The sequence below is a fragment of the Pristiophorus japonicus genome, chromosome 21 (genome assembly GCF_044704955.1).
Source record: "Pristiophorus japonicus isolate sPriJap1 chromosome 21, sPriJap1.hap1, whole genome shotgun sequence".
Classification (NCBI taxonomy): Eukaryota; Metazoa; Chordata; class Chondrichthyes; family Pristiophoridae; genus Pristiophorus; species Pristiophorus japonicus.
The window spans coordinates 9,189,938-9,206,149 of NC_091997.1; the positions used below are offsets into that span (position 1 = coordinate 9,189,938).

A 16,212-nucleotide genomic window follows, 5' to 3' on the forward strand; every position below is an offset into this window, starting at 1 on the left:
ATTAAGTATCTTTGTCATCAGCTCCCAAAGATCTGTTTGCCTCTGCAGTAAATTTAGAACAGAACAAAACTGATACCAGCTTTGTTAGTGGCAGTTTGACAGGACAGATCTGCTTCTGAACTGAAGACAAGATAGGATAAGCTACAAAGGGAAATGGAGAAGTTTAAAAAAAAAATAATGTGCATGAAGTTATCAGTTGAAAAACACAGGTTTAGCCAATGACTGGCTGAGCCCTACAGACGAGGAAGGTTGTAGGTGCGATTCCCAGTCTATGCAGAGTTAAGCTGATCTCAGTTGGGAGAAGTAGCCTCAGTGCTCCAAAATGCAAGGCAGTAAAAATTCTTGCTCCTGATCATTACCCAGCAACCCCTGCTTGAAGTGGGACTTTGGGTTGTTAGGCCAGGGCAGAACCCTGCTTGAATGTGATGCCCCTGGTGCTTCAATACCCTGCAAGAATTCACTGTGGCTCATGAATAAATAATAATCACTTAGGCAAGGTACCAGAGGGTGAACAGCAACCACAGAACCATACCCAGCAAGTGGTTAGCACCCTCAGGCAGAAAATAGGCAAAAAAGGCATCCACTACATAATGAACTAGCTTTCTTCACTACACACAGTAACATCAAACATTGCCAGCTCAACTATGGCATGGGTCAGATGGGTAAAATGGTGATTTTTGGAGAGCAGGGAGACATATTTTCCTCCTGTTTCCTTATATATAGAGCATCCTTAGAGTGCAATTGACTTGATCCCAACCTCTACCAATACTGCTCTGAAAATTTGCACTCCACTGAATCTCTGTTAAAGTGAGATTTAATGTCAAGGCTGATATCAAAGGTTCCCCTGCATTCATTCCAAACATGTGTGTGTGTGTGCGCAGATTAAATCTTTTCAGGAATTCCATATAAAATTAAAATACAGAGCCTTAAAATGAGAATCTTTAGTATTAAAAGAGAAGTCGTCCAAAGCAATTTAATTTTTAAACTGGCTAGTTCCATTCTGGATTTCTGTTTTGCAGAGTCAGCTGTATTTCTTATGAGAATGAATAGAAATTGACAGCGAGAAGTTTCAGCTTATCTAGAGTACTATGACTAAACCATTTTTAATTACAGGTTTAAATTGTATTCTGTGGAGAAAGATTTCAATTTAACTGCTTTCTAAGCATAACAAATGATGCTTCATTGTACTCTGCTCAATTTCTTCTACTATTATGCACATGACTGCTCATATCTTGAAGCAATAAAGTGTTCAAAAAATACTGTAAATTCAGCAGATCATCTGAAATATAATGACATGTATGCACAACTCCTTGGCTTCAAATCGATCTTGGAAAGTTAAGTTTTCAAATTGGACACCAATTGCTCTACGTTATATGATAAATGTTAAAATTAATGTCCCACAAACTGCCCATACTATATAAATGAAGTGATTTCAAAATTATTCCCGGACATTTTTTTTTAAATCACCCAGGTGATTTTAATTTATAAAAGTATGTAAGAATAGGTTTTGAAAACAGAAAATGCTGGAAATCTCAGTAGGTCAAGCAGCATCTGTGGAGAGAAACAGAGTTAATGTTTCGGGTCTGTGACCCTTCACAGTTCTGACAGAAGGTCACAGACCCGAAACATTAACTCTGTTTCTCTCCACAGATGCTGCTTGACCTACTGAGAGTTCCAGCATTTTCTGTTTTTATGTCAGATTCCAGCAACCACAGTATTTTGTTTTTGAAGGATTTTGTTTTTGCTGGTTCACCTAGTTTAATTCACAAGCCATTTTCATCTGTTAATATTCAACTTTTGTAAATGTCTGAGAAAGTAGTTACACAAAAACAGCCTAATAAAACTCTCACCATCGGCCACTGTGGAGTTTTATATTTTTATTTACGGTTTAAGAACTTTACCCTTTTCTATCAATGAACTGTCGGTTTTCTCTTGGTGTTCAAGTAATTCAGGACGGTCTTCCGGATGGTTCATTGAGAGTAAGTGTTCAGTGTCCTGGCTTCCATGTTGATTCAGGGCTGCCTCGAGCACAGCCATTTCATGTTCAAGTTTCTCTATGTTATTCTGTATTGCATTCCTTTGCTTTGGAGGTGAAACAAAGTTTCCAATTAAAATGTATTTTTTTTAAAGTTGCACTAAATGCAGCTCTAGTGATTTTAGTTTAATAAAACATTTTGAACAATGTGATTTATTCTATTGTCAAAAGATACTTGCTTCTCAACAGATCTTTTGTCTCAAATTTTCTAGAATAGAATTTTTAATCCTATTGCCACAGTGATGACAGATATTATTAAAAAAAAAATCAACTTTCACCTAAAAAATCAATTATTTTCCTGAAGTGTTAAATAAGAACGCAAGAGTATGCGACTAGATAAGGCTATTTACTCCAAGTTTGCACCTTCCAACTGACCACATACAAACTGCACCATCAGGGGCTTCATCCAACTTTATGTCACGAGGGAGGGGAATATTTACAGATAAAATTTCCAAGATGTGGCTCTGGGAAATTTCTTCCTCACTCCTAAAAGTTAATTGAGCAATAACTCTTGGATATCGATTTAACATTACAGCCCACATAATTCAACCCTGACCAGTTACATTCCACAGGCGACATTTCGCTGGTCCAAATGGTACAGGAACCATCATGTTCCACGCAATATTTAATCATCTAATTTCAGCTCTGTCTATACAAGCCTTCAGTTTGGTTCTTCAACAGAAATTTAAATAAAAGAAAAGAACATAAAAAATAGGAGGAGTAGGCCATACGGCCCCTCGAGCCTGCACCGCCATTTAATACAATCGTGGCTGATCCGATCATGGACTCAGGTTCACTTCCCTGCCCGCTCTCCATAACCCCTTTTTCCCTTATTGTTTAAGAAACTGTCTATTTCTGTCTTAAATTTATTCAATGTCCCAGCTTCCGCAGCTCTCTGCGGCTGCGAATTCCACAGATCCACAACCCTCAGAAGAAATTTCTCCTCATCTCAGTTTTAAATGGGCGGCCCCTTATTCTAAGATTATGCCCTCAAGTTCTAGTCTCCCCTATCAGTGGAAACATCCTCTCTGCATCCACTTTGTCAAGCCCCCTCATAATCTTATATGTTTCGATAAGATCACCTCTCAGTCTTCTGAATTCCAATGAGTAGAGGCCCAACCTACTCAACCTTTCCTCATAAGTCAACCCCCTCATCTCCAGAATCAACCTTGTGAACCTTCTCTGAACTGCCTCCAAAGCAAGTATATCCTTTTGTAAATATGGAAACCAAAACTGCACGCAGTATTCCAGGTGCGGCCTCATTAATACCCTGTACAACTGTAGCAAGACTTCCCTGCTTTTATACTCTATCCCCTTTGCAATAAATGCCATTGGCCTTCCTGATCACTTGCTGTACCTGCATACTAACTGTGTTTCATGCACAAGTACCCCAGTTCCCGCTGTACTGCGGCACTTTGCAATCTTTCTCTATTTAAATAATAACTTGCTCTTTGATCTTTTCTGCCAAAGTGCATGACCTCACTTTCCAACATTACACTCCATCTGCTAAATTTTTGCCCACTCACTTAGCCTGTATGTCCTTTTGCAGATTTTGTGTGTCCTCCTCATACATTGCTTTTCCTCCCATCTTTGTATCATCAGCAAACTTGACTACGTTATACTCGGTCCCTTCTTTCAAGTCGTTAATATAGATTGTAAATAGTTGGGGTCCCAGCACCGATCCCTGTGGCACCCCACTAGTTACTGATTGCCAACCAGAGAATGAACCATTTATCCCGACTCTCTGTTTTCTCTTAGTTAGCCAATCCTCTAGCCATGCTAATATATTACCCCCAACCCCGTGAACTTTTATCTTGTGCAGTAACCTTTTATGTGGCACCTTGTCAAATGCCTTCTGGAAGTCCAAATACACCACATCCACTGGTTCCCCTTTTTATCCACCTTGTTTGTTACATCCTCAAAGAATTCTAGCATATTTGTCAAACATGGCTTCCCCTTCATAAATCCATGCTGACTCTGCCTGACTGAATTTTGCTTTTCCAAATGTCTTGCTACTGCTTCTTTAATAATGGACTCCACATGACTGTTTTTGATGGATGTCTATTCCATAGATCTGTTATGCGGGAAATATTGCCCGTCATCTCTAGTCTTGACTTTTGCATAAAGTAGTAGTATTCAATTGAGATTATTTTGACAACACGTTTCAACATTTTAATTTAATATTAAATTTATACCAATGGTATCCAAAGTAGTAGGTGTATGAAGGACCAACTGCAATTATAGACAAAGTTCCAAAGATCCCCTGCAAATAGACACCCACATTCTCAGTGAGCATCGCCGTGTGAAGCTCTGCCCTGAGAATGCAATGGATGAAAAACTTACGCCTTCAGCTACCCAGAGGGAAATCAGTGCAGGCATTGCAGAAATGCTATTAAATATATACAGAAACAAAGTGCTTAATAAGTCAACAAATCTGCTGCTGTCCAGACAGAAATCTGAATTTCAAGAACTCAAGTTCCCTTTGTGGACCCACTCGAACCTGGGGACTTGTTTAAAACCCCATGATTTACACTAGCTTAACTATTGTGGAGGCCACGATCCAAATCCAATTCAATAAAATCTAACTCAGGAACTGTATTAAAATAGTTCAACTGCACACTGGCTCTTGTACTTATTTTTCATCCTGCTCTCCTGAAGGCACCAGCTATTGGGTGGGTATTGGCCAGTACAGCTCTCTGGTACCTTGTCCAAATGGTCATTCTTAATATGCGAGCCTAGGCAGCAGGTCACAAAATATTTGACCGCGGAGGCCATTACAAGAAAGCCTAATCCTGTCCTCACCTGAAGTTCGTGGCACATTTTCTACCAGTAACACTGGATACTGATCTGGAGCAGTAATCCCTCTCGAGCCGAGGTGAAGAGGCTAATTATAGCATCTTACCCACCACTCCCAATTGAGATTAGCTGACAATCTATGCAGTGTGATTCAACCTTGGACCCTCTCATCTATATGGTTTAATGCTACACCATGGTGCCTTTAGCTGCCAGGTCTTCTGGGGTGTTCCACAAGGAATATTTCTGTGATAACGCAGACATCAGCCAAGCACACATCCAAAACAAGTCATTAATGAGCAACTGGAATGGAAATCCAGCATTGTATACATAGTATTACATAGTATTTACAGCACAGAAACAGGCCATTTAGCCCAACAGGCCCATGCCAGTGTTTATGCTCCACATGAGCCTCCACCCACCCTTCTTTATCTAACCCCATCAACACTGCCTTCCATTTCTTTCTCCCTCATGTGTTTATCTAGTTTCCCCTCAAGTGCATCTTTGCTATTCACCTCACTACTCCTTGTGGTAGCAAGTTCCACATTCTAACCATTCGCTGCGTGAAGAAGTTCTCCTGAATTCCCTATTGGACGGATATTAGTGACTAACTTATATTTGTTTGTACAGGTACCTGTATAATAAGGAGCACTGGAGATTATAATCTTAAAAATACACATGACTATAACATAGGCAAAGGTATAGCCATAGAACAATTAAAAATATAACAAAAGGCATATAAATACTTAGAACATATGTTGCACTTCACCATATTCTGGTAGAGTCTAATATGTAATGACAACAACATCGATGAATACGTTCTCCAAACACAGTGAAATGTTCAGATCAATTGAAAAGTAATTTTTGATGTTTGATTACTAAAGGATGCGCAAGCTAGAAAGTGTGTGTAAGGAGTAGAGAACTGCACCCAATAATTCTGATCTGTACAGATCAGACACGTCCTGAGTTCAATCTCCATCCCCTCCCCTCCCATCTGTTCTGTGTTAGCTGCTGCAGTGGGAGGTACATTACAATTAATCCCAGTGCCCCGGGTTACTGAAGGGAAAAATCAGCCAGTGTTCTCCAGATTCTTAACAGAAGTGTATATGTATGGACAGGTCAGCACATGGCTCAGCCACAATAATCTCCAGTCATCATCATCAAAGGCAGTCCCTCGAAATCGAGGAAGACTTGCTTCCACTCTAAAAGTGAGTTCTCAAGTGACTGTACAGTCCAATATGGGAATTACAGTCTCTGTCACAGGTGGGACAGACAGTGGTTGAAGGAAAGGGTGGGTGGGAGTCTGGTTTGCCGCACGCTCCTTCCGCTGTGCGCTTGATTTCTGCATGCTCTCGGCGACGAGACTCGAGGTGCTCAATGCCCTCCTGGATGCTCTTCCTCCACTTAGGGCGGTCTTGGGCCAGGGATGCCCAGGTGCCGGTGGGGATGTTGCACTTTATCAAAGAGGCTTTGAGGGTGTCCTTGAAACATTTCCTCTGCCCACCTGGGGCCCGCTTGCTGCGTAGGAGTTCAGAGTAGAGTGCTTGCTTTGGGAGTTTTGTGTCGGGCATGCAGACGATGTGGCTCGCCCAACAGAGCTGGTCGAGTGTGGTCAGTGCTTCGAGGCTGGGGATGTTGGCCTGAGCGAGAACACGGACGTTGGTGCATCCATTCTTCCAGTGGATCAGCAGCATCTTGCGGAGGCAGTGTTGGTGGTACTTCTCCAGTGCTTTGAGGTGTCTACTGTATATGGTTCACGGCTCAACCATATGGGAGGGCGGGTATCGCTATTGTCGTGTCGACCATAAGCTTGGTGCCCGATTTGAGGTCCTGGTCCACAAACACTCTTCCTCAGGCGACCGAAAGTTGCGCTGGCACACTGGAGGCAGGGTTGGACCGAGTCATCGATGTCTCCCCTTGCTGATAGTAGGCTCCCAAGGTATGGAAAATGGTTCACGTTGTCCAAGTCACCCTGCAGCCCTTTAGCGTCCTCCTCACAGCTCGCACCGCCTCCCAGCTTAATATCATCTGCAAACTTGGAGATATTACACTCAATTCCCTCATCCAAATCATTAATGTATATTGTAAATAACTGGGGTCCCAGCACTGAGCCCTGCGGCACTCCACTAGTCACTGCCTGCCATTCTGAAAAGGACCCATTTAGCCCGACTCTCTGCTTTTTGTCTGCCAACCAGTTCTCTATCCACGTCAGTACATTACCCCCAATACCATAGTGGTCATTTCTTTTCTCAACATCTTTTAGCCATTAGTGATTTTGAAAAATAAATAGAATCACTACTGTTTAGAGTCATTAGGCATTGCAGTCTTTTCAGTTCAGCATTTATAAACAGTCAAAAATTTTGCAAGCATTCAGTAAACTTTTGTCTACTCCTTGAAGTCTGACAAAAGAATTGGTTAACTTTGCAGTAGAGTTATTTGAGCTATAAATTAAGCCACCAGCAATTTGAAATTAAAACACTCACCCCATATTATATTATACAACCACTTCATAAATTGACAAATTTAAAAAGCTAAATATAATTAAAAATAATAAAATGAGTACCTTGAAGCAAGTAAATTGTGATTAAGTGGCAATTTTTTCATTAAATTACAAATGCAATTTTGATTTTTGTCACAAAAAATCATTAAGTCTTACCTGAGTGGTTAGAATCTCTCTCTCTGGAGAGAAGGAGTCCCCTGTATGGCTGGCTTCACTGTCATAGCCAGGTATTTTACCACCTTCTGCAGAGAAACACAGTTGGAAAACTATTATAACTTACTCTTACATGCTGACTCTTAGATAGCTGCATCTAAATCCTTAGATGTGAAAAATGAATACAATAATCTACATAGGGGTGGAAATTCGGCATCACCCGATTTAAGACCACCTGCTCGGTAATTTTACCGCCAGCCGGTAAATATCGCCGCCTACTGCGAAATTCAGTTTTACTGCCTAAAGAGGGGATTGGAGCCATAAATCAGGCGCTACATGTGACTCGAGGTGCCAAATGGCGGTAAGATCAGAGCGATATTCTGCATTTGGAACTGTGCAACAGGCATACTGGCATCATCTGGATTCGATTGAGGCAGTGATATGATGCGGCAACGCCTCATGCTTATCGCTGCCTGCGCACTCTTACCAAGAGGGTGAACGTGGCAAAGACGAGAGGTCGTCAGCGTTCGCACCGGTTCTCCGACACCGTCATGGAGGCACTCCGACTCAGTGGAGAGGCGACAGGAATTGCTGCGGTCACATACTGGCAGGAGGCCAAGCCAGACGTTGCGCCAATTATGGAAGATGATGACAGAGAGATTCTGCAAGGAACACGGTGCCAAGGACAGCCGCGCAAGGCAGGAAAAATTTCAACGACCTGACGCAGTTAGTCAGGATGAGTATCTTTTACATTAACCTTAGCATGCCACGCTCGGAGCACAATGTATAGTGTGCAGTCTCCCCTCAAATCAGTAGGTGTAGGGCCCCATGCTCATTATTGGGGGAGCACAGATGCAAAGTTCGGGTTTGCATCCTTAGCCACACCCTGAACCTGCATGCATATTTAGTCTTCCTGCTCCATTGTTGAGACCCATCCCTGGGTCTTGTTACCTCCTCAGTCTTCAGGTGCGTGTGGAAGATGGTAACGTCACCGTAACTCTTAGGTGCTGGCCCCCAAATCCCAGCATTGCCACACCCAAGTGCGTGCAGCTATTCTGAGTGACAACAACATCTGAAGACTCCCATACAGTAACGTCTAGTCAGCTATGCAAGGCACTTTGGACAGATGGATAGAAGCACACTGAACTCAGGACGTTCTGTTTCTTCTTGCAGGCCAAGCTAGCGCACAACCACCAGGAGCAAATGCGGACTGGAGGCAGAGACCCTGACCTCCAGGCCCTCAGTGAGGTGGAGGAACTAGTGTCCACCCTCATGGGTGCGGTGGGTGAGGCCGAGCCCCCTGGGGACAGTGACGGTATGTTGAGGACCGTTGCATCTTCTATCAGACCACTTAGCCCCCAACACCACAATCCTGCCCCACTTTCCATGAAACTGGCATTTCAGAAACGCCTTTTCCATTCCTGGCCCCCTCCCCTGCAGGTGACCACTCTTCTCTGGCTTTGTGCTTTCAGATAATGAACCAGAGGCCCAGGAGTCCGTCCGTGAAGCGTCCAGTGCTGCGAGGGTGGAGGCGAGAAGGCGGAGGATACCTCTCCCCCAGTCACTGAGGAGCCAATGGCCTCAGCGAGCAGGGACATCACCTCCGTGGATGGTCAGGGAGTTGGAGGTAGGTGATGCTCTGGGACCCAGTGGCCTGCAGTAACGCCAGGGGGTAAGGGAAACTCGGGGGCCAGCTCCCTGGAGGGAGAGTGCATGCCTGAATGATGCTCAGCGGCAGTCTGATGAGCACCTGGAGCTGGAGGTTGTTGCAAGACAATCATTATGGAAGCACAGCTATCTGTTGGGTTCATTGGCAAGGGTGCCCACAAACCTCAATGCACTCGCTGTGAGAAACATAGAAAATAGGTGCAGGAGTAGGCCATTCACCCCTTCGAGCCTGCACCACCATTCAATATGATCATGGCTGATCATGCAACTTCAGTAAATATTGGTCCCTTAGAAGATGAGAAGGGGGATTTAATAAATGGGAAATGTGGAAATGGCGGAGACCTTAAACAATTATTTTGCTTCGGTCTTCACAGTGGAAGACACAAAAACCATGCCAAAAATTGCTGGTCACGGGAATGTGGGAAGGGAGGTCCTTGAGATAATCACCATCACTAGGGGGGGTAGTGCTGGACAGGCTAATGGGACTCAAGGTAGACAAGTCCCCTGGTCCCGATGAAATGCATCCCAGGGTATTAAAAGAGACGGCGGAAGTTATAGCAGATGCATTCGTTATAATCTACTAAAATTCTCTGGACTCTGGGGAGGTACCAGCGGATTGGAAAGCAGCTAATGTAATGCCTCTGTTTAAAAAAGGGGGCAGACAAAAGGCAGGTAACTATAGGCCGGTTAGTTTAACATCTGTAGCGGGGAAAATGCTTGAAGCTATCATTAAGGAAGAAATAGCGGGACATCTAGATAGGAATAGTGCAATCAAGCAGATGCAACATGGATTCATGAAGGGGAAATCATGTTTAACTAATTTACTGGAATTCTTTGAGGATATAACGAGCATGGTGGATAGAGGTGTACCGATGGATGTGGTGTATTTAGATTTCAAAAAGGCATTCGATAAGGTGCCACACAAAAGATTACTGCAGAAGATTTAGGTACGCGGAGTCAGAGGAAATGTATTAGCATGGATAGAGAATTGGCTGGCGAACAGAAAGCAGAGAGTCGGGATAAATGGGTCCTTTTCGGGTTGGAAATCGGTGGTTAGTGGTGTGCCACAGGGATCGGTGCTAGGACCACAACTGTTTACAATATACATAAATGACCTGGAAGAGGGGACAGAGTGTAGTGTAACAAAATTTGCAGATGACACAAAGATTAGTGGGAAAGCGGGTTGTGTAGAGGACACAGAGAGGCTGCAAAGAGATTTAGATAGGTTAAGCGAATGGGCTAAGGTTTGGCAGATGGAATACAATGTCGGAAAGTGAGGTCATCCACCTTGGGGGAAAAAAAAACAGTAAAAGGGAATATTATTTGAATGGGGAGAAATTACAACATGCTGCGATGCAGAGGGACCTGGGGGTCCTTGTGCATGAAACTCTTTTTGGGAGTAAACAAAAAACATTAAACCGTGCCCCCCCGATCTAGGGGAAACACCAAACATTTACAGGCCCTTTTATTTTTGTGGTATTTTTTGGGGGGTTTTTTTGGGCACAAAAACATATTTTTTCCCCAAGTGCCCCCTATAAAAGGGGAGGGGGACACTAAAAGCACCGGCAATTAAAACAAATTAAACTTTAAAACGTAAAATCAAATTAAAATTTGGTTGCCGGGCGTGATGATGCACTCTAGTCCCTCCGGTGCCCACCTCTCGCGGAAGGCCACGAGCGTACCGGTGGATACCGCGTGCTCCATCTCCAAGGACACCCTGGACCGGATGCAAGAGCGGAAGAGAGGCAGGCAGTCAGGTTGAACGACCCCCTCGACCGCCCGCTGCCTGGACCGGCTGATGGCACCCTTGGCCGTGCCCAGGAGCAGTTCCTTGTGCATGAAATTCTTTTGAGTTCACCTGTGAAAACATAAAAACAATAAACGGTGCCACCCGACCTGGGTGACACTCCAGACATTTTCAAGGCCCTTTTTTCCCCCCCTTTTTTTTTTTTTTTTTGGTTTTTTTTTGGGCACTAAAATCACAATTTTCCCCAGTGTCCCCTATAAAAGGGAAGGGGGACACTAAAAGCACCGGCAATTAAAACAAATTAAACTTTAAAACGTAAAATCAAATTAAAATTTGGTTGCCGGGCGTGATGATGCACTCCAGTCCCTCCGGTGCCCACCTCTCGCGGAAGGCCGCGAGCGTACCGGTGGACACCGCGTGCTCCATCTCCAAGGACACCCTGGACCGGATGTAAGAGCGGAAGAGAGGCAGGCAGTCAGGTTGAACGACCCCCTCGACCGCCCGCTGCCTGGACCGGCTGATGGCACCCTTGGCCGTGCCCAGGAGCAGTTCCTTGTGCATGAATCCCAAAAAGTTAGTTTGCAGGTGCAGTGGGTAATCAGGAAGGCGAATGGAATGTTGGCCTTCATTGCGAAAGAGACGGAGTACAAATAGGGAGGTCCTGCTGCAACTGTACAGGGTATTGGTGAGGCCGCACCTGGAGTACTGCGTGCAGTTTTGGTCACCTTACTTAAGGAAGGATATACTAGCCTTGGAGGGGGTACAGAGACGATTCACTAGGCTGATTCCAGAGATGAGGGGGTTACCTTATGATGATAGATTAAGTAGACTGGGTCTTTACTCGTTGGAGTTCAGAAGGATGAGGGGTGATCTTATAGAAACATTTAAAACAAGATAGAGGCAGAGAGGTTGTTTCCACTGGTCGGGGAGACTAGAACTAGGGGACACAGCCTCAAAATATAGGGGAGCCAATTTAAAACCGAGTTGAGAAGGAATTTCTTCTCCCAGAGGGTTGTGAATCTGTGGAATTCTCTGCCCAAGGAAGCAGTTGAGGCTAGCTCATTGAATGTATTCAAATCACAGATAGATAGATTTTTAACTAATAAGGGAATTAAGGGTTATCGGGAGCGGGCAGGTAAGTGGAGCTGAGTCCACAGCCAGATCAGCCATGATCTTGTTGAATGGCGGAGCAGGCTCGAGGGGCTAGATGGCCTACTCCTGTTCCTAATTCTTATGTTCTTATGTGGTACCCCATTCCTGCTTTCTCTACATACCCCTTGATCCCTTTAGCCGTAAGGGCCACATCTAACTCCCTTTTGAATATATCTAACGAATTGGCATCAACAACTTGCTGTGGTAGAGAATTCCACAGATTCACAATTCTCTTAGTGAAGAAGTTTCTCCTCATCATGGTCCTCAATGGCTTACTCCTTATCCTTAGACTGTGACCCCTAGTTCTGGACTTCCCCAACATCGGGAACAGTCTTCTTGCATCTAACCTGTCCAATCCCGTCAGAATTTTATATGTTTCTATGAGATCCCCTCTCATTCTGCTAAATTCCAGTGAATATAAGCCTAGTCGATCCAGTCTTTCTTCATATGTCAGTCCTGCCATCCCGGGAATCAGTCTGGTGAACCTTCGCTGCACTCCCTCAATAGCAAGAATGTCCTTCCTCAGATTAGGAGACCAAAACTGAACACAATATTCAAGGTGTGGCCTCACCAAGGCCCTGTACAACTGCAGTAAGACCTCCCTGCTCCTATACTCAAATCCTCTCGCTATGAAGGCCAACATGCCATTTGCCTTGTTCACCGCCTGCTGTACCTGCATGCCAACTTTCAATGACTGATGTACCATGACACCCAGGTCTTGTTGCACCTCCCCTTTTCCTAATCTGTCAACAGATAATATTCTGCCTCCCTGTTTTTGGCACCAAAGTGGATAACCTCATATTTATCTACATTATACTGCACCTGCCATGCATTTGCCCACTCACCTAATCTGTCCAAGTCATCCTGCGGCCTCTTAGCATCCTCCTCATAGCTCACACTGCCACCCAGCTTAGTGTCATCTGCAAACTTGGAGATATTACATTCAATTTCTTCGTCAAATCATTAATGTATATTGTAAATAGCTGGGGTCCCAGCACTGAACCTTGTGGTAACCCACTAGTCACTGCCTGCCATTCTGAAAAAGACCCGTTGATTCCTGCTCTTTGCACCCTATCTGCCAACCAGTTCCCTCTCCACGTCAATACATTACCCCCAATACCATATGCTTTAATTTTGCACACTAATCTCGTGTGTGGGACTTTGTCAAAAGCTTTTTGAAAGTCCAAATACACCACATCCACTAGTTCTCCCTTACCCACTCTACTCGTTACATCCTCAAAAAAGGATGGAGGAGAACGCCTCAACCACATGTGTGTCTCAGCGCCCCACTGAGTCCATCCTTAGTAGATACCAACAGATGTTGGAAGCCACAAGTGACCATGAGGTCCCATACATGATGGCGCGTGCCATGGCTGACGTGGCAGTAGCCAATGAACACCAGGTTGAAACCACACGGCCTACATTCTGCCAAGTCGTCATCAATGCGCTGTCTGTTCTGATGCAGACTCGCTCTGCTCTGATGCAGAGTCAAATTGATGCCACGCATGCACTGACTGGGACCCAGGCACAATGGCAACAATCAGTCCAACGGGAAGCTAACAGTGGCAAAGCAGGCCAGCAATCTATGCTCCATCTGTTTGCTCCGGATGCTGACACTCTGCCCTGGGGGAATGACAGCGTGTCGGTCGAGATGGAACGTGATGTCTTCTCTCAGGAGGACATCATTCTGGTTCCCACCACAGCCACTTCTGCCTTTGCACCTGCTGCTGTCTGCAACCCATCCAGTTGAGACTGCTGCCGCCAGTTCCGAGGTAGTGCAGTCTGCAGCTGGGCCTGCCAGGGCTCGAGCTGGTCAGGGATATCCTGCTAGGCCATCAGTAGTCTCTGCGGCACTGACAGAGCAACTTTGAACCAGCCTTGCTGCAGGCACTGAGATCCCATTAAGGAGGAGCAGTAGGCTTGGGAGGGGTGAAAAAAGGAAGGGATGGGAAATCCATGCGGAAGTCCCACTAAGGACTGATAGTATCACGGCCACGGTCATATCTGGTGACCTTATTTGAATATTAAGGCATGTATATAGTTGCACTTGCCTCTGGGTGATTATGTTTGCAGGGGTGTTGTTGCATTTGCTGTTGCTGATGGGTTGGTGTTATGCTCATTTACACCACACTTTTGTTGCGGTTAATAAAGTTGAATTTGCGACTTTACATTATTGTGACGTTTTATATACACGGAAGCTTGGAGGGTGGGGCGCAATGTCTTCCGCACATTGCCAAGTGAATAGGCTGGCCACTGGGTCATCATTTACGGGAATCGCTGCGTGACGAGTCTCTGATAAGTGGTCAGTCCCTTGCAGCGGCAACAGCCTCAGGTTGCCTCCTCGGTGGCTAATGCTCCTTGTCTTTGTCTTCCTGAAGTGCAGCAGCCTTCCCTGATGGAAACGGTTGGCCCTTCATGATGGCCAAGTTGTGCAGCATGCAGCACTCAACAGTGAACGTGGACACTCAGGGGAGTACTGAAACATCGCTTCAGAGTGGCCATTGCAGCAGAAAAGCTGCTTTAGAACCCCGATCGTTTGGTCTATTATGGTCCTGGCTGCAACATAGCTGTGGTTGTAGCAGTGCTCAGCAGGGGTGGTGGGTTTGTGGAGGGGTCAGCAGCCAGGTGGCTAGACCATATCCTTTGTCGCCAAGCAGTCAGCCGCGCCCTTCATGTGGTGGTTGGAACATTGTGGCACACTGCTCTCCCACAGGATGAAGGAATTGTGGCCGCTGCCAGGATAGCGGGTGTTCACAGCGAGGATCATCTGCCTGTGGTCGCACACCAACTGGATGTTGAGGGAGTGGTAGCCCTTGTGATTGTGAAACACCTCTCCATTGTTGGGTGAGGCCCGCAATGCCACATGCGCAGTCAATGGCTCCCTGAACCATGGAGAAGCCCGCTATCCTGGCGAAGCCACGGGAGCGCTCATCCCGGTTCTCCCTGGACATTCTGAACTTAATGTAGTCCATTCGCAGCTGTAGGGAGCGGTCAGTCACCTGGCGAATGCAGCAAACTGCGAAATGTTGCACATAATTACCGACAGGTGCCTGGAAGGACCCGGTAGCTTAGAAGTTGAGCGCTACTGCCACTTTCACTAGCACGGACAGAGAGGTCCTGATGCCGCTTTGAGCTTAGAGGTGTGTGCAGGAGGTGGCAGAGCTCCATGACCACATCCTTGCGGAACCGCAACCTTCTTATGCACTGCACCTCGGACTTATCAAGGTACGGAGAATGCGCAAGGCTTCCTGGACAGACATCTGCGGCCTCTCCTCAGGTGTGGACCATATTGGCCACATTGCGGCGGTGTAGTTGCCGTCTTCGAAGGAGTCGCCGCAGCACAATGTGGTGTGCCAGCACGATTAAAATAACATTCCATTTCTACAAAGTCTTAAAAAATAAAATCCATATATTTGGTTCCACGGTGAATGCAGTTTTTGTGCGCTCTATTCTGCACACTGTTAATGTGTACATTGCAGCTGGACACAAGTTCCGTAGTCTGATGTTAGGCGTCATTAGGGAGTCCAAAGAGTTTAACTGTTCCAGCCGAAGGCAAGAGCAAGATGGTACTTGTCAATGGAGCCGAAATGGTTGTCGTCAGGGTAGGTACTCAGCAGCCGCAGCACGCCAACACCTACGCACTCTGCTAGGAGAATATGTAGCACTCACTGCGATCTCTGCGCCCAGGTTGCTACTCCCTTTATATACCGCCCCGGCATCGCAACCATGAGTTGTGAATGCTAGCTTTCTGTGGCAAGTTCACCACCAGCCAGTAAGTGAGGCGCAAAACCCGAAGTTCACATCAGCGGCGCTAGCGAGACGTTGCACGCGTACAGTCGTCATGATTTCCCTGGTGATAAAGGGCAGGGCAGTAGTTCTTTACACCGCTGCAAAAACTCAACCGAAGTTTGCAGCAGGCGGTGACATCGCCGAACATGGGCGCTAAGCCATTGCCGGCATGATAACGCCTATCCGGGGCGCTATCAGCTGGCGGTAACCAGACGAATTTTGGCCCCATAATCTCTTCCTGCACTAAAGATTTAAAGCAGCAGTTCTCAGAGTTTCAGCTCAGATCCCATGAAAGAGACATCTAGCGCCCCACTATATTTATGTTCCAATTGAAGGGGAGTTGCTCAGAGTGCATTCTCCCCCAGAAAATGTGGG

General features: G+C 45.7%; 1 protein-coding gene across 3 annotated transcripts in view; it reads right to left on the reverse strand.

The window, feature by feature from the left end:
• LOC139233819 (breast cancer type 1 susceptibility protein homolog) overlaps positions 1 to 16,212 on the reverse strand; it is a 105,655-nt gene that overhangs the window by 39,848 nt on the left and 49,595 nt on the right. For all 3 annotated transcript variants that reach the window (XM_070864370.1, XM_070864369.1, XM_070864368.1), the window contains 2 exons: positions 7,485 to 7,570; positions 1,902 to 2,082 (listed from right to left, as the gene is read on the reverse strand). In XM_070864370.1, coding sequence (XP_070720471.1) covers positions 1,902 to 2,082; positions 7,485 to 7,570 — 267 coding nt within the window. The remainder of the gene's footprint in view (positions 1 to 1,901; positions 2,083 to 7,484; positions 7,571 to 16,212) is intronic.